At 40.8% G+C, this 24,809-nt stretch overlaps 1 protein-coding gene across 3 annotated transcripts in view; it reads left to right on the forward strand.

The window, feature by feature from the left end:
• The window catches only part of sult4a1 (sulfotransferase family 4A, member 1), a 191,850-nt gene extending 175,296 nt beyond the window's left edge, over nucleotides 1–16,554 (forward strand). For 2 of the 3 annotated variants that reach the window (XM_062482881.1, XM_062482882.1), the window contains 2 exons: nucleotides 10,631–10,769; nucleotides 15,095–16,554. In XM_062482881.1, the coding sequence (XP_062338865.1) occupies nucleotides 10,631–10,769; nucleotides 15,095–15,207 (252 nt within the window). In that variant the 3' untranslated portion in view covers nucleotides 15,208–16,554. Of the gene's footprint in view, nucleotides 1–10,630; nucleotides 10,770–14,880; nucleotides 14,993–15,094 lie in introns of all 3 variants that reach the window. The other variant, XR_009932532.1, reaches the window with a different exon arrangement.
• The last annotated feature ends 8,255 nt before the right edge of the window (nucleotides 16,555–24,809 follow it).

Raw genomic sequence — 24,809 nt, forward strand, 5'->3', positions numbered from 1 at the left:
GTCTAAGTTATACACAAGGCGTTAAAACAGTGCATGAGATGGGTTTTACTCAGGGTTGTCCAGATAAGAGGATCTTCCTGGGAACACTTCATCTGTGGCCTGCTACTGATCTTATGATTTGGCTTTGTGATAACAACATTTACACTTATCTTCCACTTTATTGGAAAGGTAGATGTGCTCCTTATTGGATACCACCTAGTACTGTATTTGGGAGAGTTCCAATTCCCACATCATGGCCAGAAAGTTCACCTAATGATCTATCTGGAACCTTTAAAGTAAACGATGAAGTAAAATATACCGATGAGGATATGCCAGTCAATAAGGATCATCCTTTTGTATCTAATCTATGGTACAGCGCTCTTAAAGGTAGGGTTCGAAAACTAACACCTAATTCTTGCTATGCATGCCCCATGCTACCTCAATCAACAGAAGAATTGTTTCCCTATTGGACAGTTCCACTTCAAGGTCCTGAAGGATTACCATCCATGTGCCTTCTTGCTTATCAGTATGTATTGCAAAAGCATCCTTTGTTAGGTGATCAACCTAATTCAAAGATTCCATTACGACCAATTATTGTGCTGAATAACATCTATGTAGCCAAATCTAGTAACATGGTAGTCAAAGCCAAAGGATTATTGAATATGATGTCACAGTATATAATCTATACAAATATTTCCATAAATCAGGGAAATGAGCCGGATTTACAGAATTCTCATGCTACTATATTCTCTGTACCTGAGGATTTGCCGTCATTGGTAGGATGTACAATATTCTACAAGAAACATATGGTTTCCGTGCCTAATGATTTATCTGTAGTTCCTACTAAAGTTTCAGCTAATATCAATTTGTCCTCAAGTTATGAAGTTTGCCTTAGAGGAGTAGAGAAGGATTCTTTTGGAGCAAAAGAAGTAGGTTTCTTGCGAATCGCTCAGTGTCAGAGCATCTTTGAGTATCCGGGGTTAGGATATCACGTTACAACAATGGGAACTCCGCCCACCCCAGGTTTTAATTGGTGTTGTGGTGATAATGTATGGACAAGTCTACCACCGTTATTCAGAGTACTTTGTGGAGTATGTACGTTGAACGATCTATTATATGTAGTCGAACCTATTGAATTCATGACACATCATCGTACTGGTTCTAGAGCTAAGCGTTCCAATGTTGAAACTATGGGTTATGTACATTTGCAAAACACTGATGCAACTGATTTGGCTGATAGATATAGTGCTTTACCCCGTGATTTCAGGATATTTACACGTACTCAGCTAGTGTTCAAAACAATCTTTTGGAATACTGAACTTCAATATTCTAATCATTACATGATAGCATTAACTCGTCATGATGTTGCTAGAGTGGCTAATGCTACACTTATGGGATTTCAGGCGTTGGGAGCTGAAGTTGCTGCAATTAGAGAATTTACCATAAATAATAGAATTGCTTTGGATGCAATCACTGCCTCTCAGGGAGGTGTTTGTGCTATTGTAGGTGCCGATTCATGTTGCACCTATCTTCCCTCAGAATCTGAAGGTCTTGGTAATTTGTCTAAAGCTGTTGACAACATTAGAGACATACAGGAGAACATTGTTAGGACCAATCGAGATGCCAGAATGTTAGGAGGATATCATAATAATCAGATCTTGGATGTCATAGCTAACATGTTCAAAGGCAATTCTCTACTGACATGGATTGTAGGAATTTTGACACCAGTGTTTCTGGTAATCATACTTGTTATAGTGATCATGGGTTGCTGTTTTCCAATATTTCGAGCACTGATGGTGAGATCTCTGCACTCCATTACTAACATGCCGGTTATTACTACGGGTAACATAGCGGTTAACATCAAGTCCATTAGAGGACGTTCTGATACTTCTTCTGAAAGTTCATTCTCGTCCATAGATTCCATCGACAATGTTGATTAATAGAGATAGTGTTGCATGTCATGAAATGTCTAATTATGAGTGCAAATTGAGTCGGACAGATGGAGAAGGAGAAGGAGAAGGAGAGGCCATACCTAGAGAGGAATTCGAGTTCGGCTGAACCTCGGATGAAGACATTCTCTTTCTTGAAATTTGTTTGTGTGCAATGATGATTTAAGTTCAGAGCCTTCCTTACGTTAGGGATGTAATGATGTGATAATGAATAGTCGTAGTAATGAATTGTGTTGAGAGTTATGTATATTTAGCATGTGAGTGTAGAGTAGATTAGCCGCATGATCTTTTACTCATTCTTTGTCAAGTGTGGAGTCAGGTTTTGTTTGTGCGAGTATAGATTACGGGTGACTGATAACTCATGCATCATTGAAAATTGTGATGGGAATTCAATTGGATTCCAGTGTGATTTAAACGGTGCAGGCTTCTCAGACATTTGTACAGTGATTCGTGTATTGAAAATGGTAAAACCATTTCCAAAGATAGAAAAGGGAGGACTGATACGCAGATTTTCTATACATGTGTGAGGTTGTCTCTTGCTGTGTTCAAGAGGTCACGGAGCAGGCCTTGGACAATACACATATAGATCAAGGAATGTGCTATGGTCAACTTAGGTTAAGTGCAAGACGCAGAGAATAGTACAAGCAATGATTGATGACCGCATCACCTGTGTGTAGTTTCTTCGGTGCATCAAGTTGTGGAATGAGTACCGTTTAAGGAGATGTTGTGATGGTAACTATATTTGTACAGTCCAGCCATATATAAAGGACTTCTGAGAGACATGTTTTCTCACTCATGCCAACCACTCTGCCTGTCGTGGTGACGTGATCCGAGCAGCTCGACTTAATAAACAAAGTCAACTCTTTTCATTGTGGTGCTTTCCTTGGCCCATCCTCTGACAGAAAATCATCTAACACTAATTGGAGGACCGCGGTCCGGGTCCGGATCCAGGCGGTTCCCTATCCGGACCCGGACTTATAACCGATATATTATTATGGAATTAATTCATTTTGACGGAACGTTTCCATTTTAACCGGCACATGTTTTTGTTCCAACTAAATGTGGTTTCTATCTTACTTGTCCAATACAAAGGTCCAATCAGGAGCTTTAATAACTGTAATCACCATGACAACTCACTGAAAGCTGGCCGCAACCTCTGTGGGTCAGGTTGTTTGTGTCATTCGCAACAACGCAGGCTAATCGATTTGCTAACAGTACCTGTTTCTTCCTTAGCGAAAAACATGGCGTGCTCTAAACCCGGCGAAAAGTTGATTCCAAAAAGACCTAATTTCAGACGAGTATGCATTTGTGCTGCCGGTGGGGAACACAAAACCAATGTGTTTAATGAGACGGTTGCCCTTGTCAATAGTGGTAGCTAATGTGAAACGTCACTATCATGGCCGTGGGAACGAGGAATGCTGTAGCACCCCCTGACAGCACGAGAATTTCCAATGACTTGAAAATTCACCACCGCGGCCCAGCCCCGCATTAGCGGACTGGCCATCGGGAGCACCGGGAGAAGAATAACAATGGAAAACCAGGCTAAGAAACGTAAGGGTGGGGATGAAAAATTAAGAGACAAAAAGACATCACCTTCACTAGACAAGGTTTTACCAATTGAAAAATGGCTATGTTCATTTTACATAAAGCTCAAAAAACTATTTTGTGCTCAAATAAAAGCAAAAAAAAAAAATATTGCACGCCACGTGCGCTCGCATTAAGTATCCTAGCGTTCTCACAAACTAGCATTACATTAAACATAGAATGTGCATGCTTATTTTTACTCCCAGTCCGTCCCTACCGCCCCGCAACATTAAGCACCCCCCCCCCCCCGGCAGTACCCCCCTGATAACATAGCCTATGTTCCCGCGGCTATGGTCACTATGACACAAAGCATGGACACTTTGAACAAAATAACCCCAGAACTCTGAGGTAAGGGCCAGAAAAATAAACCATAATTGTTCCGGACCCTGGACTGGATACAAATTTGGTTAGTGGACCTTTTGGGTTTCTAATTGAGTACCCCTGCCGTAGACAATCCTGTAATGTGATGCAAAGTCTGCTAGACACATGTTTTCAAACTCTGGCGTTTCAGGCCTGGCTCTGTATTTGTCGGGTATACCCTTCATCCACACATTCTCACTTTCCTCTGGTTTCTTCTGCAATGCGCAAAGTGGGAGACTCATTTTCAGTGCGTTGTCACTCGTTTGTAGAAATAAAACCTCACGTGAGCAAGACCTCATTTTCAGGCTGCATGTACGGGCCACAGACTCCTGGGCGCTGACCTCTGTGTTTGGAATAAGCCTGAAGGACACCTTTCATTTCATCTCGTTCCGTCTGATTTTCTGGGCTCAATTCTTTGACTATCGTTTTGAGATAGTCACTCATCTCACGCTCTGGCTTGGATATGTAGAAGAGCATGTACATGATGCAACCATACAGACATCCAGTACACTCATCAAGAATGTACTGGATGTCCATGTTTGCGTTCCACGCCATTAGTAAGTTTGGATTGTAGTTGTTCACCCAGCAGTCCTTGACATCACACTTCATTAAAATGACGCTTGCGGAGGTCAACGACTCAACATACGTGTCGTACTCATCAAATGTCATATTACACTGCGCCAATAGCTGTGACATGTCTTCAACCTGTGTTTTTGGGTCGTTTAGCAAGTCCCAGACCGGTTTCAGTTTGTTCTTGGCTGCTTGTGGTGCCATTGCATGTTCTTGGGGTGGTCCGAATCAGAATTCGGTTAATTCGCCGTGTATGTTATATAAACACGGAATTTACTGTGGCAGGGAGTTGCAAACACTAAACATATACAAATCTTAAATTAAGTAAAGGTACAGAAGTTTAACTATTCTTAAGAACTAAACAATCTAAGAATAAAACAATTTAAATATAAAATAAAATATATATAAGAATAAGAATGAGCAGCATGAGTGGTCAACATAGTGCAATCAGATACTGGGTTAAATAATGAATGAATGTCAATGGGAGTCCTTGGCCTTGTTGAAGAGGCCAGTAGCAGATGGAAAGAAACTGTTCTTATGGCGTGAGGTTTTGGTCCTGATGGACCGCAGCCTTCTGCCGGTGGGGAGTAGCTGGAACAGGGAGTGGCCAGGGTGGGAGGGGTCGGCCACAATCTTCCTCGCTCGCCTCAGGGTCCTCGAGGTGTGCAGGTCCTCGAGGGTAGGCAGATTACAACCGATCACCTTCTCAGCAGTGCGGATGATACGCTGCAGTCTGCTCTTGTCCTTGGCAGTGGCAGCAGCGTACCAGATAGTGATGGAAGAGGTGAGGATGGAGTCAATGATGGCTGTGTAGAAGTGCACCATCATTGGCCGGGTTTCCCAGATTCGTTAAGAAGCTCTTAGCGTTAAGAGCTTCTTAACGAATCTGGGAAACCCGGCCATTGTCTTTGGCAGGTTGAATTTCTTCAGCTGCCGTAGGAAGTACATCCTCTGTTGTGCTTTCTTGGTGAGGGAGCTGATGTTCAGTTCCCACTTGAGGTCCTGGAAGAGGATGGTGCCCAGGAAGCGGAAGGACTCCACAGTGTTGACTGGGGAGTCGCACAGGGTGATGGGGGTGAGTGGGGCTGTATTCTTCCTGAAGTCCACAACCATCTCCACTGTCTTAAGAGCATTGAGTTCTAAGTTGTTCTGGCTGCACCAGGTCACCAGGTTGTCAGCTTCCCACCTATAATCAGACTCGTCCCCATCAGAGATGAGCCCAATGAAGGTGATATCGACCGCAAACTTCAGAAGTTTGACAGACGGATGACCGGAGGTGCAACTGTTGGTGTACAGGGAGAAGAGCAGAGGGGAAAGGACGCAGCCCTGAGGAGAGCCGGTGCTGATGGACCGGGAGTCAGAGACTTGTGTTCCCAGCTTAACGCACTGCTTCCTGTCAGACAGGAAGTCTGTGATCCACCTGCAGGTGGAGTCGGGCACGTTCAGCTGGGAGAGCTTGTCCTGAAGCAGGGCGGGGATGATGGTGTTGAAGGCAGAGCTGAATCCACCGACCTGTTGGCTCTGTAGGCAAACTGCAGTGGGTCCTGTAATGGCAGTTTTTGACATAGTTACAATATCTACGTTTCTTTAAGCGGTAAAAAGTAAGTTCCTTTGTTATAGACAGTCGAATGTAATGAATTGGGACTTTGAAGGATGCAAGATCTGTAGAATGGATGTAGCAGTTGGTCTTAAAGGAGACATGACATGCTGTTTTTGGATGCTTTTATATAGGCCTTAGTGGTCCCCTAATACCGTATCAGAAGTCTCTTTCCCGAAATTCAGCCTTGGTGCAGAATTACAGCCACTACTAGCAGTCCCACAAGGAGCTTTCCTCAGAACGCGCTGTTTTGGTGTCTGTAGCTTTAAATGCTAATGAGGAGCGGAGGGGCGGCACCATGCGCTAATGTTTACAATGGATGTATCGCAATGGCTGTAGCCCCGTTGCTATAAGATGCCTCAAATTTGCCCATTCTCATCTGATAACCCTGGTTTGCAGAAGTACACACTCAGTCATTTCAATGAGGGGAAAGGCGGATATCGCACGCGCCATAACACCAGCAGCAGAACGGTTATCCAAATAACAAAGAAGTGTACAACACTCACGTTACAGCATGTGTATTCACACACATACTTGATGCTATCTACCTTTCCATTAGCGACAGTAACTCAGCTGTTAGCTGCAGAGCTAATGTTACAGCCACATTCTAAGGGTAGCAAGCTAGGTAACCATATACAGTAAAGCTACAAAATGATATAGCGTTAGTTAACTTACTTGTCCGAGGTTAGTAGCTGGACGAAGGAGAGTTAGTACTGATCCAGAATTTAATTTCAGCAAGGCCAGTTTAGTATTTTGTATAGCTCAAGTTGAGGAAACAGTCGTGGCTGAAGTGTTTGGCGCAGACATACAAAACAAATACGCCTACAACAGAAGTTGTGTAGGCGCATTTCCAGAGAAAATTAAATTAAGATACCGGGTCTTCAGAGGCTCGGATGAAGGAACTGTAAAAAGATTTTTGTTTTCCTTTGTACATCCAAACTGAGCAAATGTAATGCTTCGTTCGTTTGCAAGCCATGATGTCTCTCGAGGATAAAAACACTTGCGCGGTCGTAGCTCAGTTTCTTATGGGCGGGCCAGATTCTCTGGGCGGGCAAAGCAGAGAGAGGGGAGGTAACCTTCCGGAGAAGAACACCCAGGGCTTGGTTTACACTGATCAAATCGTGGCCCCGAGGGGTTACGCTGCGGCAGGTGTCCCTTATTTTTCTGTATTGAAGGTGGCAACCCTAGTTGGGATAGTAATAGCAGTAGCAGATACAGTAGTATCAGTGGCGTAGTAGAATAAAACAGTTACATTAGCAATAGTAGTAAAAGAGATATTATCCACATCTGCAGAATTAGTAGTTGTAGTAGTGGCATAAGATATAGCAGCAGGTGCAGTAGTAGTAGCAGCACTAGTAGTATCAGTAGTGGTAGTAGTGCTCTTAGTCTTTTAATGAGACGAGTTGACTTGAATAGCTCCGTCTTGTGATTCCACTAATAAGCTAATACCAATCACCTGTGTAAGAGACTGAGTCGTGCGTGTCTGTGTGGTTGCCACGGTGATGGTGCAGCTATGATTGCTAATGCGCTGAGGGCAGAGAGAATAAAAGAAATTTACCTAGAATCCACACCTCAAACAAGTTAACCGAGATGCAAAACTATACGTCCAATCCCAAAAATACGGATATTTTCCGAGACCCAAGACTCTGCCGAAACCATAGATATCCTTTATATGTCTGTGTGGTCAGAAATACGACTCTACCGGCAGTTTCAAAAACGTGTCTGAAAATTTGTCACCAGATTTGCAATGGTCTTTCTGGGGCGAGAGTTGGACTTTGTCTCGCTTTCGCGGGGCTCTGAATAAATTGCACAGACAAATGTCTACGACCAGCACAACATTTCCTATCTATTGATCCAAAAATTAACCATGAAGAGTGAAAAAGATTTCGAAGCTCCCCTCCACTCTAAGCGTTTCAGTCAGCACTCTAGGCTCTCACATACACACACATGTAAATCTCAGAAACGGTTTGAAAAACTCATGAAACATAATCAGTGATATTTAAAAAAGTTAAATAGATATCAAAAAGCTGAATTTTTAAAAAATAGTTTAGGGTTTGGGAAGAGGCCCCGGGGAAGACCCAGGACACGCTGGAGGGACTATGTCTCTCGGCTGGCCTGGGAACGCCTCGGGGTCCCCCAGGAAGAGCTGGTGGAAGTGGCCGGGGAGAGGAAAGTCTGGGCCTCCCTGCTTAGGTTGCTGCCCCCGGGACCCGACCCCCGGACAAGCGGAAGATGATGGATGGATGGATGGTTTAGGGTTTTGTAAACATTTTAAAATTTAATGGTGGCTGTAGCTGAAAGATTGAGGAAGAAGAAGGATTTGAAAGTTTAAGAAGTTTAAGAGGATTGAGAGGATTTGGTTTTTAACCATGTTAAAAATATTATGAATATTGATTTATATTAATTCAAACATAAGAGGTAGAAAGCTGAAAAGTCATAGCAGTCATAGCCTGAAACTTCTGTTTTGATAGCTGAACGGTTTTAATAGCTGAAGATTTGAAGGAGCTGAAAGGTGTCACGGAAGAAATAGAAGAAGTTGAATAAAGATTCAAAGAACAACACTTGGAATGCTGAAGCAGCATTCCAATAAAAATATATATGAGAGAGAACAATGGTTGTGCTCTTGCCGAAGGCTTGAGCACACACAACTAAGAATTCAATTTAAGAAACAGATAGAATTTTCACTTGAGGCAAGAGAGTTAAGAGCAGAGCACTCTTTAGTCCGGACAATTGAGGCAACGCTGAAATGGCTCAGGTTTGGCTTAACTCTCAGCCCAGCTTCCCTCACTGTCATACTGTGTACAAAACCGTGCTCCACCACAGTTGCACGGACCTAATTTGAGATCATTGTTAATCTTCTTCTTCCTCTCCCTTATCCACCTCCGTTCATGCTTACCATTCGCTCTCTGATGGTTGCATCCACGATTCCGAAACACAGATGAGCTTGCCTGTTGCCCTTTGTATAATCCAATCTCCTGATAGCTCATTGAGTATTTTTGGTTGGTAGTGCTTACATTTGGACAATTGTTTGTTAAGGGTGTTTGAATTGCGCTGGTTTGAGTTTATGAAATGAACAGCAGTGTTTTTTTGTAACATGGTGACAATTGTGTCTTAAAGTGAGAGGTGTGTTTGGACTTTTGCAAAGAAATTGCAATGGACAAGAGAAATGTGACAAAAAGTAAACTTGTTTATAGACTGGGGCACATGGTATTTCTGCTGGGAATCGGCTAAATGGTTTTGTGAGGATGGCTCATTTACCATTTTTTGTGTGTTTGCAATCGAGAAAAACTGTAACCCAAGTTTTTAAGACATTATGTGCTAATGGACTTCCATATTTAACCCTTGTGCTGCCTTCGGGTCACATGACCCAAAGGTTCATAACGAACCATCGTTGTGTTTACCCAATTTTACCCAATACAAAAACAAATAAAAATTATTTTCTTTTAACCTTTGCAATGTGGGGGGTCTGAGACAGCCCAACGGTTAAAAGAAAATGCTTAACTTTGTTTTTGTATGCAGTAAATTCGTCGCAATACGACGGTGGGTCACAATGACTGATGGGTCAGAATGACCCGAAGATAACACAAGGGCTAAGCATATCGTGCTCCCTTTCGCTCAACATCATTGATGTAACCCTCCGTATGAGTTTAGACTTTGAGATCAGCCAGACACCTTATCCACTTTGGGCTGCAAGTGTTGAGCCAAAGTGATTTGAGTACATATAACGAGAAAATATCTCATTATAACTTTATAACTATTTATTTGAGTGTCTGGCAGCAATGAGCCACTGTATATATTAACCTCCAACCTCAATATTTCATGCCTGTGTAACCCCACTTCAGAAATACTTTTATTTTACACCTCTATCTCCAGCCCAAGTATTGTCTACTCCTAAAACCATCCAATTTGATCACATTCATAATTTCCAAATAATCAACAGTGGAACAACTACCATGATCCTGTCCTGTCAGTGTTTCTCTACATGGGATTTGTCTGTGTGCTATAATAATCAATACTACTGTGTTCCATTCCAAAAGTCCCTTTACATAATCTGTGTTTATCAATCTAGCAATGCAAAGAAACACAAACTTTCAACTGGTCCTCCAGAACGTTTTTTTTCTAGGATTGAGTAGGCGGGTACTATAATTTTTACTTGAACTTACGTACTTGGATCTATTGGAACTGTGTCGACTTCATTTAATAAAATGATTACTGAATGTAGTTAAGTGAATGCACACACCCTGTTCACTTCCTGGTTAGCACACAGGTGAGTCCAACATATGTATATATGGTAGCTGCTGTGTTAGCACTTTACAACAAAGACAGTCTGTTTCTGTAGAAGGAAAACGGAACTGTGATCAGAGTCCAATACACTCACACTTTGCGATCCAGGGAACTGAACATACTGAATCAGTAGATAGATGGACAGAGGGACCTGTACATTGTTTCCTTGATAACACAGTTGTAGCTTAACAGAGATTTACAGCCATTAACCTTATGTGACATAGTATGTATTTTGAAAAAACTATGTAACTCTGTCTCTATATGGTAATGTTTACTGATGTAAATATTTATCTCCTCTCCCCTGCAGGACCTGGGGACATTGGTGAAGCAGCTGGTCAGGTTCCTTGGGGTGTCCTGTGACAAAGCCCAGCTGGAGGGAATGGTGGAGAGCTGTAATCAGCTCATAGAGCAGTGCTGCAACTCAGAGGCCCTCTCCATCTGCAGGGGTGAGGAAGGAGAAAAAATGACAATGAATAAGGGTGTATTCATTGTGAAAAAAATGTAGTCAGTGCTCAATATACATAGAGAGGAAGGAAGTGGAAAATATTTGAACGAGTGTTTCAAAATCTCTTATCTTGCCCAAACAAATGTGTGGTAGAGTGTAGGGGGCCATTATAGGTCAACATTACAGAATGTAATGGAGGTTTACAGTGGAGGCCTTGTCAAAGTAGGCCATAGTTGCACACATGGAACTGACACATGCATCCAGCTCCAGATCCAAGGCTCATATCACATACATTGTCTGGTGTATTGTTGAACTACACCAGAGCCTGCATGTGTTGGGAAAATGAGCCATAGCATGTGCAGAACATTGAGAGGGTGGGGGGAGAGAGAAAGTGAGTGAGCGTCTCTTAAGAACACTGTGGAATTCACTGTACACCCTAGCAAAACATATTATATTTAAAGTATAGTTACAAAGTCCAAACACACAATAATTAAAGTTGTCAATACATATTGTAGCAACCCAGGGGACTTGAAGGCCCGATTCACAATGAAATAGGACTCATAGACATTTGGTGTTAACTTAGATTGTCCTTTAATAACGGATCTCAGGGTAAGGGTAGTGGGATAAACTTTAAATCAGGATGCTTCCCGTCCGGGGTCTGTTGACCTTCATGGGGTGTGGTCCTGCGGAGGTTAAAAGCAGAGCGAGAGGTCAGTCTTTTTCAGCCAGTCTCTTTGCTGAACAACGCTCCTCCAGGGTTGTCTCTGGTCCTTTGTCTCCCCCTGTGGCCTTGGGCTGGCTCCCTTTATGCCCTCCCCTGATCACCTGATGGACTGCAGGTGTGACCAGTGCCATGTGCCAATTGGCTGCAGCATTTCAAGAGGCAGATAGACTCCTTCTATCACCTCCCCTAATCTAAGCCTATGGACCTGCCTTCTGTGCCGGATTGGCTGGTCTGATTCTCCTGGTTTGCTACAATATATAAATATAGTTATTACATTTTAAGTACACTTAAGATAATGAAAATGTATGAAGCTCTCATTTAAATTTAAATTAGATTCAAGCAGTCTTTCTCCATTTGAACAGACAGTGCACAGCAAACTGCAGTGTCTTCTATTCTACTGTATACATACATACACACACACATGCACTCTTTCACACTAACATATTGAAGCCCATAGGGTACTATATTCAAATGAGAATGCAATTATACAAATTGCATTTGCATTGGCATGTCATATGGGCATTCTATGACAATATTAAAATTAGTGGTGGGCCGTTATCGGCGTTAACGCGCGCTAACGCGCTGCGACTCTTGTCGCCGATAAAAAAAATATCGCCGTTAATCTATTCTCAAAGTTGGGTTGGGAGCTGGGTCTATACTACGCAAGCTATGATGACTTTCACCTTGATATTTTAGCGCGGATGTATACCTAGCCGAATTGCACTGTAGGGGGCGAGAACGAGTCTTTGAACCTGTGTGTTTTCCTTGTGTATGAAATTATCACATCAAACGTGACGTGCTAACATGGATGCAGCTATGAAGCCGCCTGGTTTGCTTCAGGGAAAATGTATTTTTAAGAAGCTTCTGAAGGATTCAAAATCTTTGTGTCTATTCCAATATGTAATGATGGTATTCAATGACACAAATCTGTGTTCTAGAAAGAGTGGTCTGGAGTGGCAGAGGTCCGATAATATCAGCTTTAATGCAGCAGTTGGAAATCAACAAGTACAGAGCTCTGGGGTTGTCTGTTTCCCTACCCGCAACAGAGTTTTGGCTGGTTCACGAAGTCCAACTGGCTATCTTTCCCTGCCCCAGCATATAATATACAGTGTAATTAAAACAGAAAGATGAAAAGAGGGTTGAGCTTGTTCTCTCGTGCATCAGGGAGTTGTTCTTGCCTACGCGTCCCACCTGCTCGGGTGCCATCTCCACCCGGTTTCAAGGTTGCTTCTGAAAATGAAGAGATAGAGACACAAAGAACAGCCTGCTTCCCACACTCAGTGTGAGACCCTATGTTTAAGCCTGAGCACACTTCTAAGTTTCATAAGACATAACTTTAATAAGCACAATACATAACTTTAAGACATGCATCCTTCATAAAGTCGTACGAACATTGTTCCTGTTGTTATATTCACTCGTGCACAGTGCCCGTGATGCATACAGTGATTAAAATGCCACACATATTAATAACTGGGATTATAGATAGTGCCGTGCCCCATATGCAGCTGGTGATTACAGTTCTAGAATTGTGCTGTAATGTATTGTACATTCTTTACTTCCCAATGGAAACCTCAACAAGACTAAGGTTGTTTGCACCTTGTGCTATGCGGAATTAGTTTAGGCTACTGTAGGAGTTCTTACAGTCTCAAATACCACCTAAACGCAAAGCATCTCTTAGCTAATGCGGAAGATGCCGGGCCAAGCACTGATGTAGCGCAGGGGAAGAGTCGTCGTCAAACTACGATGTTTGAGTGCAACCGAGGCAAGCCCGTCAGCACAGCTCTATCAGCCAAGCTAACTAATCTAATAAACAGTTAATAAACACAAGTACATCTTATTGAACATAATTTATTTTCATCTCCAATTATCATAGTAGAACAGCTTTCTCAAGCAGTTTGTGATGCATTTTGGAAACAGGAGATGAGCTCCTGGTCTAATGCGCCACCTGGCTTGAGAAACCCGTTCTCAAAGACTTACTATTAGTCATTATTTGGGTAGCACACATATTCTGAATGCCTTCGGCGGAATTCAAATTAGCCATTTTAATCTAGATTAATCTACATTAACGCCAATATTACAGTGAGATTAATCTAGATTAAACAAATTAATCTATGCCCACCACTAATTTAAATGTAATAACGGTTTGACCTTCATTTTCAAAGACGTACCCCTCTTTACAGTAGACTATATTAAAATGTTAATGCAAATGTGAAAATGTCAATAATCCACTAAATTACACTAAACAATAGCCTACATAATAAGCTCATAACTGACTTTGTTGTACAATGTTTAATTTAGTTTCACTAAACTACAATAACCTCTTCACCATTGTTTTTGGTAGCAGTACAGTAGTTTTGCTAGCTAGCATGGCATCTCTCAGTACTTTAAACTAACAACGTTAAATGTACTAAATGGTAGAAAATGAGTTTAGATGCTACAACTATTTGCCACCGCCATTCGACTGTGATAAGATTGAAAAAGGATTAAACATGGTGCAAATTTAACTTCTTACCTCGAACAGTGCTGTCATACAGCTGTTTCTCAACAATGCAGCTGTTTTGTTTGGAACTTTTTCTACGGCCATGTTGGAAAAAAAGCTGTCTCATTGAAGGCAATGGAGTTGACGCAACTCTTTCTCTTTGAATCTGGTCCACTGTAATGAGGGGTACAATAAAATGTCAAACCGATCATTTGAATATTGTCCCCTATGGGCTTCCATACTAACACATATGCAGACACAGACAAACAGACAGACCAACAGACACATTATACACACTTCATAATTTCATAAACTTTTTTGCTTTTCTAGCTGACCGCTAAAACAGCTGTTATCTCTGTGTGTTAGCTTTAGAGTTTAAAATCTAAGCAGTGAATGAGTCAACTGGAAAATACATTTAAATAACACTTACATAATGCATTGTTTGTGTCCCTATAGAGTGTCTATGAAGATCTTTAGCTAACTCTGTTATCCCTTAAAATACTTTAGACATGGTTTTGGATCTGGACGCCGAGTAGACCAGAGCAGTGAGAGGTCAAACTGATTTTGAAATTGTTTCCTGTTCTGCAGATGTGTCATGTTAAATAAGTGAACCCATTTCATAGAAATGTTGGGAACACCCTTATCTATTACCCACACTATGAAAGTAAAATTGTCTAGTGCTCTGCTACATCACCTCTTGTTTACACAAGATAACACAACCACTTTTCCACTTCAAGCCTAATATATGTAATGATTTTTCTACATTTTCTTAAAGTATGATTTTACATAGATCCTTTATCATACATTTTTACATCATAATTGTCTGCTATTCCCTTTCATTTGTTTGTCCCTTTTATAATTTTTGTATGCTTGCTTTTGTCTTGTTTTCCCATCTGATGTATCTTTTAGTGCATGGATCCCTAACCTAAAGCCTTGGACAGGGCTAACACACAACTCACACAGCCTATTTGGCTCATCAATAGGACTGTACACATATTGTTTAAACATCAAGGGACCAAGGGTAAGTTATATACACAATGGTTCCCAACATATCTGTATGAGGAGGCAATATGGCATTAATAATCTGTAATTGTATGTGTGTTTATGTGTACACTGATGGCAGGTCGTGTGGGGCTGTGGAAAGACATCTTCACTGTGTCAATGAATGACAAGTTTGATGCTGTTTATAGACAGAAGATGGGCAAGTCCGATCTGACCTTTGACTTCGGCCTGTGAGGACGTACAGAACCCTTCCTCCTTCCGTATTGAGACTACATATTCCACAGTCCTCTGCCTCTATTCCCCACTCACCTATCAATGATCAATCAGAATCTCCACTGATTAATCTGTCAATGGCGCCTCCTACACACGGCTACTATTCACAACCCTCTAACAGGTAATCAATCCAATAAATCAATGGATCATTATCACCTAAATCTACAATAAATTCACTTCATCAGTCACCTGTTAACATTGTCAGTCAAAATTACAATAATTAATTAGTTGTTATCAGCCAACTTGTTTGATTATCAGTGAAAACTTACATATAGTCATTTAGCAGACGCTCTTATCCTGAGCGACTTACAGTAGTCCATCTGTGGCCCAAACCTCTTATCACCACCCAGCCATCCTAGTGTATAGCAAGTCTTGAATGTTTCAAAGAGGAAATGCATGGAATTCTAATGTGGCGTAGCCAATAGAGAATGCGAAGTTACGTCACTGTAAGTTAACGATACGTCATGCCGTGTTGCCATAGACTTATACACAGTAGACTAACCAAGCCTGCTCTTTAAAGATGGCCATTCATTTCTATGAAAAGTGCGCAGTAAGGCAAGCGAGAGAGCGAAATGGACCGCGCCATCTTTCCAGTTCCAGCTCATCCGGTCTTGGGCAGAACAGTATACGCTACAACTAGCTGTACACGTCATTCTTTTACAATCAGTTGCGGGCGTGTGAGAGAGTTATAAAAATGGCAGAATGGGGTACAAGTCCGATCAAGAAGCCGATACATCATGTGAACTTTACGTAAATCAATGCTATTAGTACTGTATAGTAGTCCTTTCACATGTTTTGTAGAAATATAGGCCTATTCTAGATGGAACATACGTTCCACATACGACTCAGACTCACCACATATACGTTGTTCTTTTTGCTTCGTGTTTTTAGTATGACTGCTTAAGTATTGTGTTGGATTAAAGAAACTGTAAATTTGAATATCTGGCTCTGTCGTTGTTCTAGCTTGGCAAAGCAAGCTCAGTTAAATAGGCCTATATATGTTACTATTATGATGATGTGTTGCTTTACTATTACTAGCTTACTGTTACGGTTAATGCCATCATTGTGGTGTTAACTGACATGACGTTGCATGACCATAACAATATTGTGGTTATCAGACATGATTTATTCATCTTTGACTTTGCTCCAGAAGAACATGTCAACAATCTATAATGACGCCTTAACATGCCACAATATCACTAATTATATTAGGCTACAATTATGTTTGTCATGCCATGAACATAATAACGTTCATTACAAAATTGTTAAATCTGCTTTAAAATAACAGAAATAAACTCTATAAACAACCGTCATGTATGTGTGCAACTATTTGTAAAACTAGCTACAGCAGGGCAGGCAACTGTAGCCCTTTCTCCTTGTGCTCATTCAGCTCCAGGTAAATTAGCGATCGGCTAATGTTACCTTTTGTGCCCTGTTCGTACCCGCGAGCACATTTCCAGGCAAAAGAAAATAAATGGAGTGCTGGTTTACCCATTTCAGATTGGTTTCAAATTTAGCAAAAATTATTCAATGAAAAAGCTAGTAGTTGAGCCGGGCTCAAGAATAGAACAAAAAATATTGGGGGTGATAGTTTTGGAGATGTTGACTTGAGTTAATAATAAAATCGACCGGATGAGTCGGGTACCTAATCGGAAATGCAATACCACCAACATCAAACATCCTTGCCTCAAGCCGAGGAGCGAGGGGTGGGGGTCTGCGTGTTGCATGTTTGGACGTTGCCGCCATCTTTGCAGGTACACACCCTTTCCAGCCGGACCAGTCCAAATATGGGAACTTACATTCCCATGGCTCCTGCCTTGATATCTTCGCCGTCCAATCACCAATTGTATTTCTGAAAACTGCCAGATACTCATTACAACATAAGCTAAAAGCGCATCTTATTTGATCAAAGGGGTGATTGACTGGATTTTTGGGGTATTTAACACTGTTCCTTAAGGTCTCCGAATAGGGTATGTAACATTGGTTGGGCTGAAAATGGCCCGGGTGCTGTTCTATGCCCCCTGATACTTCCAGTGAATTTGTCCCGGGAAAAAACGCTAGGTTTTCTCCTTTTATGGTATGCTCATGAATATATAGATGAGCTGCGTGCTGATTGGTTGGTCTACAACAAGTGAAACTGCAGAGCAAAGACGCAACACGGCCAACACTCACTGAAACATCGAAGGTGGAGACTTGAAATAAAAACGTACAAATAAATTGTCCACGCCACACTGTTTTCAACAGATTGGCTAGATATAATTTGAAATGATTACGAAACAGGATCGACTTAGGTGGGTAACGTTAGCACTACAGCTTAGCAAACAAACTATCGTGATTCAGCTCAGCTTCAGTTAGGTCTAGGGGGGTCTGGGGGCATGTTCCCCCAGAAGAAATTTTTTAAAATATCCTTTTAAATAGTGTCCTCTAGTGGGGTTTAGGAAGAGAAATTAACAAATTTAGATTTAAAATATGAAAATAATATATATATTTTTTTTTTTCATATGAATTTGTTTGGGGGGGGCTAATAGGGCTAGATACGCCCATGCATTTTACCGATGCTAGATACAAGCAGGATACGTTAGCATTGCTAATAACTGTTAGCGACAACATCATACTACAGGTTGCGGCTGTGATGAACAAGGTCGGAACAGCACATCTTTTCAGCAACAGCTTCATAGCAAATCCTACTTTACATTGTCCCAGGTTTTCAAAACTGTCCTCGGGGAAATGGTTCAAGCAAATGTGTAATTGAGGGTCGAACTGCACAGGGATCTTCTAATAGACAAACATCACACCCCGTCGAGTGTTTGGTTCCTTGGGAAGACTGAAAAGTGTCAGCATTCCCTGTACAGGCTGAAACACTGCATTTTTTCATATGATTCGGATCATCTGTCCACCTCTAAGCTCCCACACAGGGAAACAAATGCAAATATAAAACAGGAACCGTTGAATTACTTTGTTATATTACTTAGTCTATTAATTCTTTTAGAGTGGTTTAGGGGTTACTGAGTGTGAATTAGTAAATGTAGGGGGGGAATTCCGTTTTTTCCACCAATCACATGAATGGTCATAACTTTTAAACAAAAGGATATATATCTAATCCGTCTGCTGTTCTACATTGCCCACAGAATTATGTATATTTCATATGCTCTAAGTTTTCATCTATCTTGTAATAAAAATGGTTGAAAATCAAGACGGAGACGATTATTGTAAAAATTGAAATCTTTTTGATAAAGGATCATTTTCTTTAAATAATCATGCATACATTTATATAATAAGAAAGCCCTTCTCTTCAATATGGTATAAACAGTTCAGGTGTATGACTTTATGAAATTTAACATTTATGAAAATATGAATATGCATGCATGCCTCGATACACAACGTATGCGGGACAACCTTAGAAAATGGCGCCCAAACAAAACAATGTTGCAATTTACCCAGAATTCAACGTGGCGTGATGTCAACTTCGCATTCTCTATACCTGTATAGAACAAGCCTACAAGCTACCTGATATGCAACAAAAAAAAATTTTTGTATACAAGGAAAATGTTTTAGAGAGACCTTTGTTAGAATGTTAAAGAAACATTGTATGAATGATGGAGATACAGACTGCACTTGGGATGCTTAGTGTTGGACAGTGTTGTCATTACTTCATCACTGGCTTAATAATCACCAATATCATTCATCACCTGACTTTTTCTATCCACTGTGTGTGTGAGTGAGTGTACTTTTAAGTCATAGATCAATAATGCTTTTTGTATCCGTTTTTGTGCCAGCTGGGGGGTATTCCATAAATCTTGTTATGCAGCATAACCGGGTAAGGCCATGTTCACACTTGACTTCTTTTTTTAGAAAGAAGCGCTGCCTTCAGCGCCTTTTTACATTCAACCATATGGGAAAAGGAAAAAGGCGGACGCCTTCTTAAAAAGCGGCCGCCTTTTAAAAACTTCTAAAAAAGCGCAGCGCCCGACGCCTTTTTGAGTTCAATTTTCTCAACTTTTCAGAAAAGCGCTGGGTGACGTCAAGCGCCTTTCTGACAACTGACCAATCAGGACGAGGAGAGTAAGTACGCTTGTACGTTCCCTAGTAACCTTCTACCTTAGTTACCAGGCTATGGCTCCTCAAACGCCAAAGCTAAAGCAAGTAATTGCATTTTATTCGCCATAGTAGCTAGCTATCAATAAGTAACCAACGGAAAATAACGGATAATAATGTATCGCTAGAATGTATGATTCCTGTTCAGGTTTCAGAATTCTCGCGCTGAAATCGCTCAAAAGGCGCTCAAAGGGCGCTGAAGGCAGCGCTTTTTTCTAAAAAAAGAAGTCAAGTGTGAACACGGCCTAAGTTAACCCACCAGCTGATTCACAATATTGCAGCAACCTACTGGCAATGTTGCTACAACGCTGGGTGTCAGCTGGGGAGTTTACTTACTAGGGTATGTCACATAACCTGCTTTCTGGAAAACCCCCCTGTTGTGGTACTTTTGTGTACTTTTCTCTGTTGTTATTGTGACATCTGACACTCAGCACCAAGCTTAGAGCTTCCACTACAACCCTCTCCACCCCCTCCCCCCAACCAACCAACCAACCTGCCTTCAGTACTTGTTAGCAGGGGGATGTATATAAGACACTGGGAATGTCACTGTCCTTCAAGCTTGTCATTCACAGCCCTTTCTCCCTCACACACTTCCTCTTTTCTCTTTTATTTATGCCCCCCTCCAACCACTCTGCTGGACATGTCTTTACTGTGTGAATGCAATAGTCTCAGCAGGTCACACACATATGGCTCTTAACCTTACCACAGTGATTAACTTTCACAACCTCTCTATTCTCCCCGTCTCTGTCTCTCTTTCTGTTTATGCCCATTTTACACCTTGCCTCTTCAAGCATAACTATTATTTACCGGTTCTTGTTTCAATACATTTTTGTTTGTTTTCTGAGGCGTATGTAATTAATAAAGTTGTCTTCAGTCAATGTGATTGTCAGTGATTGTTTTCTTTGTTTCATTGCACTATTGAATGTGCTCTGAACATCCTACTTTAAAAGTGGCACTTTTCATGTTTTTAGGCTATTCACAGCAAGTCTAGACTTTATAGACTTTATTCTTCTGTATACTCACATTAATAGTAGGTTACCACTAGGACTTGATTTCACTATATTATGTTGTCCTTTTAAATGGATGAAAATAAACAAAGTATCTAATGCAAAATGATACTGTTACAAGACTTGTGAAGGCTGCCATGATGATTCATGTGAGAACCACAAGACATGATGGTGCGGCAGTATTGAGGAATGGTTGGGAGGAAAATCTGATTTGGAGTAGTAACTTGCAATAGTTGGATGTCAACAGAAGCTCAATAGACCGTTGCCAATCTATCTCTATGACAACTGCAACAGATTTTCGGTATTCTCTTACGCGTTTTAGACCGAAGATGTGAACCAAAGACAAACGGACAACGTTGAGTCAAGTTTAGACTTTCATCCGGTGCCACATTAAATTAATTGAACGGTAAGTATATCTACTGTCATATTCAATCAACATACCGATAGACTGAACTTACTCAGTCAGTGCCAGCCTATGGTCCATGATGAGAGAACATACTAGGCCCTATAGGCTAGCTAGTAACAACTAAATTTTGACAAATTTGTAGAGTTAGCTAATAGTATTCTGATGGCATTGTAGCGTGGTGTGCTCAGTTAAGATAGAAATACTTAATTTATAATAAAGTATCTTGGGGGCACCACCTCAGAATTTGTTTAAAGGGGCAGAGGAAACCTTGGTTAATAGCCTATGTAATAATCAGTTTAATTTTAAGTAATGAATTCTTTGAAAGTAGAGCAGATCAGATAACATGAGGGATAATGCGAGTATTATACACAATGATTTATTCAAGAAAATGTAATTATATTATGAACAATACCAGAGAACTTATGGGTTAGTCTTGGATTGGAATAGTAAAATGAACAACGGGATACACAATGGATATGTGAAGAGCACATGGGTAGGGGGAAGGGAGAGAGAGATAGGCCTTGTTGGAAACAAAGGTGGGAAATCTAGCTGTAAAGGTAACCCTAAAGAAAGGGGAACGCATTGGTGAGTTCAATCACCTGGTGGGGACCCTCCCCCTCACCCAGATAATTTGCCAGCAGGTCAAGGTGTGGGAGGGAAAATATGCACAGCATTATATTGTAGTAATACTCGTCATTGGGTGTGTTTGCCTTTGGCAAGGCATAATCTATATTCTCTCTCATATATATTTATTAGGTGTGCTTACCTAAGGCATACAATATTGGAAGGAGCGGCATGTTATTAGTTTCAAAGCTTATTTTAAACATAACATTTCATGCTAAATAAATAAAATCACTGACCGAAATAAACATTTTTGAATCAATATTTTTACGTGAGGATCAATCCTTTTGATTCAACATCAGTATCAAAAGTGTCAAGTCAGGTGGCTGAGCGGTTAGGGAATTGCGCCAGTAATCCGAAGGTTGCTGGTTCGATTCCCGGCCAAGTGTCGTTGTGTGGGGGCAAGGCACTTCACCCTACTTACCTTGGGGGAATGTCCCTGTACTTACTGTAAGTTGCTCTGAATAAGACTGTCTGCTAAATTTAAAAATGTTAATCGATACTTTTGGATCGATCCGCCCACCCCTAGTGCGGGGTGATTTTCCCTACTTACAGCGTGGATAGCCGGTCACATCACATGACCCCCTAGTCTTCAGACAGGGACGTTGTTACTAACACATAATGATCACTTCTAGTTAACTTGTTATATTAGCCAGTTTTCCAGAAATTTAGGTTTTTGGGGGCATTTTTTCAGTTTGCAGAGGATACTGTTTAAAATCAGATTCCAGCTAAGATACTGCCAGTGACAACGTTGTTAGATATAGGTTGGGACCATTTTTACACAGGATTGCCCAATTTCTTTGTTTTGTTGCAACTGTTTCAACTATGTGAGGTACTTCCTTAATAATATCAGCTAATATTGTACATTACATTTCACAATTGTGTTTCACATGACAAAGTAAAATAGTAAATAGTCACCCTGGCCTCTTTGCTTGTGGCGTTTCTGCAGCTGCCTTGCAGTAAAGCTATAGTTAGCCTAGCTATCCCCCAAGTTAACATATGCGAAACGAATGTTCTGCTACAGGTAGTCACGCGTGTTTTCGTGACGTTAGTGACGTAGTAATGTCAGTGACTGTGGCTAGCAAATTAGCCACCGTTAGCTTCACTTTTCGCCACAAAAACTTAACTTGAGCCTAAACCATGCAACGGAACGTAAATCCCAATAGAAGCAACTCAATCGCTACCAAGACGAAACTTTTGACACCTAGGTTGTCTATGTAGGCCAAATATTGACTGAGTTTTAGGGGGGCAAAAAGAAATAATAAAAAAAACTAGAGAGGGTACAATTTCTGGGGAAATTGTAGGGTGTGCTTGCTTGCGTCGGTTGCACAGGGGTCCGTTTTTGAATGACATTTTTACAACTGATATTTCTGTATATTTTATATAAAAATGCATACTTATTATTTATAAAGATTACATAGATTTAAAAGCGTTTTTTTTTGCTGCTCATTTACAACTGAAAATACGAGTGAAGTGTAGAATGAAATAGATGTCTTCTCATTTCCCCTGCAAGAGGCAGCCTCATCGTTGAATCAAAACGAATAAATTTGGCAGACCGGTGTAAAAATTGACCTAATCTCTATGACTTAAACGTCCTTTTATGTTTTTCCCTTCTCGTGATATTTTAAGGCATTTAGCCTACTCATATTGCATTCATTTATGAATAAAGAACCCCCTTTGAAGATTATTCTACGACGTTACCGGCAGTAGAAGATGGAATCGCGATTCAAACAGTACCATCTGCTAACTGAAAATATGCCCCCAAAAACGTAAATATGCTTGACATTTATTTAGTGGAAAATCGCTTTCATAAAAAGCTCACTGGTAGCGATCATTGTCAGTAACAACGCCAAGTGCGATATAGCCCTGTGTGGAGAAGCTGCCCCGGTAAATTGTACTACTACGGTACAGTACTAGACTACTGCTGTGTTTGTCTTGGTAGCGATTGCGTTGGTTGAATTGGATTTAACGTTCCGTTGTACGGTTTAGGCTGAAATTAATTATTTTCATGAACAGATTGACAAAGTTTAGGCAGTGGCAATGAAGTTAAGGTTAGTAGTTAGATAGACTTTTGATTTAAGTAAGGGGAGTGCCGAACATGTTCTGTTGCCGTTTGACTTCCTAAACAGCTGTGTAGCTAGATGTTTTTGTATTGTCTCGCGTAGGCTACAGCGTTGCAGTGAGCAACACTGGTTTGAAACCACAGGTAATGATAATTTCACCCACAAATCGTTTACTTGTAATGTAATGTCATAATAAATCCTACAACGAAAATGTATTTGTGAGGAATGTTTATTTAAAACGATTGAAAACAGATGCATCATAGACCACTGTAGTATGTGTTTCCTGGGCAACAGAGGCTAATGTCATGATGCTAATACTTCAGTCACATAGTAGACTACTGTTTCCGAAAGTAGATGTACTTCCTTAATAAAATCAGCTTATATTGTACATTACACGTCACAATTGTGTGTCATATCACAAAGTAAAATTAGTAAATAGTTGGCCTCACCCTGGCCTCTTTGCTTGTGGCGTTTCTGCAGCTGCCTTGCAGTAAAGCAGTTAGCTTAGCTATCTCCCAGAAGTTAACGAGCTGCTAAACTAATGTTCTGCTAGAGGTAGTCACGCGAGTTTTCGTGACGTTAGTGACGTAAGTAGCGTCATTGACTGTGGCTAGCAAGTTAGCCACCGTTAGTTAGCTTCACTTTTCGCCACAAAAACTTAATTTCCACTTAAACCATGCAACGGAACGTAAATCCCAATAGAAGCAACTCAATCGCTACCAAGACGAAACCTTTGATACCTAGGTTGTCTATGTAGGCCAAATATTGACTGAGTTTTAGGGGGGCAAAAATAAATAAAAATAATAATAATATATATGTGAGAAAACAAAGGTTGTGCCCTTGCCGAAGGCAAAGCACACCCAATAATAATAAAAAATATATATATGTGAGAGAACACCCAATTACAACAGAACCCTGTTTCATTCTACTACACTTCACTCTTAGTATTTTGAAGTGTAAATGAGCATCAACAAATGTGTTCTTTTAATCTATGCCATCTTTATAAATAATAAGTATGCATACTTATTTAAAATATACAGAAATATCAGTTGTAAAATGTAATTAAAAAAACTGACCCATCCATCTGCAACCAACGCAACCAAATTTCCCCAGACATTTTTACACTCTCTAGTTTCCAATATCATCCTCAAGATGGCAGTACAAGACAAAAAGTTAACAATCAGAACAATCAGCCAACTGTCTCGTCAATGGGCTAAGTCGGTGTTGCTGTGGATTCCTTTCACTTGATATTGGAGGAGTGTTCCTCAACTTTTCCCTGCAATATTGTTTTGTACAAATTTCTACGTCATTATATCTCACCATACAACGTGTCTGTCTCATTCGTTCTAATCTACACAGCAAAACAATTAT

This window comes from Osmerus eperlanus, chromosome 17 (genome assembly GCF_963692335.1).
Source record: "Osmerus eperlanus chromosome 17, fOsmEpe2.1, whole genome shotgun sequence".
Taxonomy (NCBI): Eukaryota; Metazoa; Chordata; class Actinopteri; order Osmeriformes; family Osmeridae; genus Osmerus; species Osmerus eperlanus.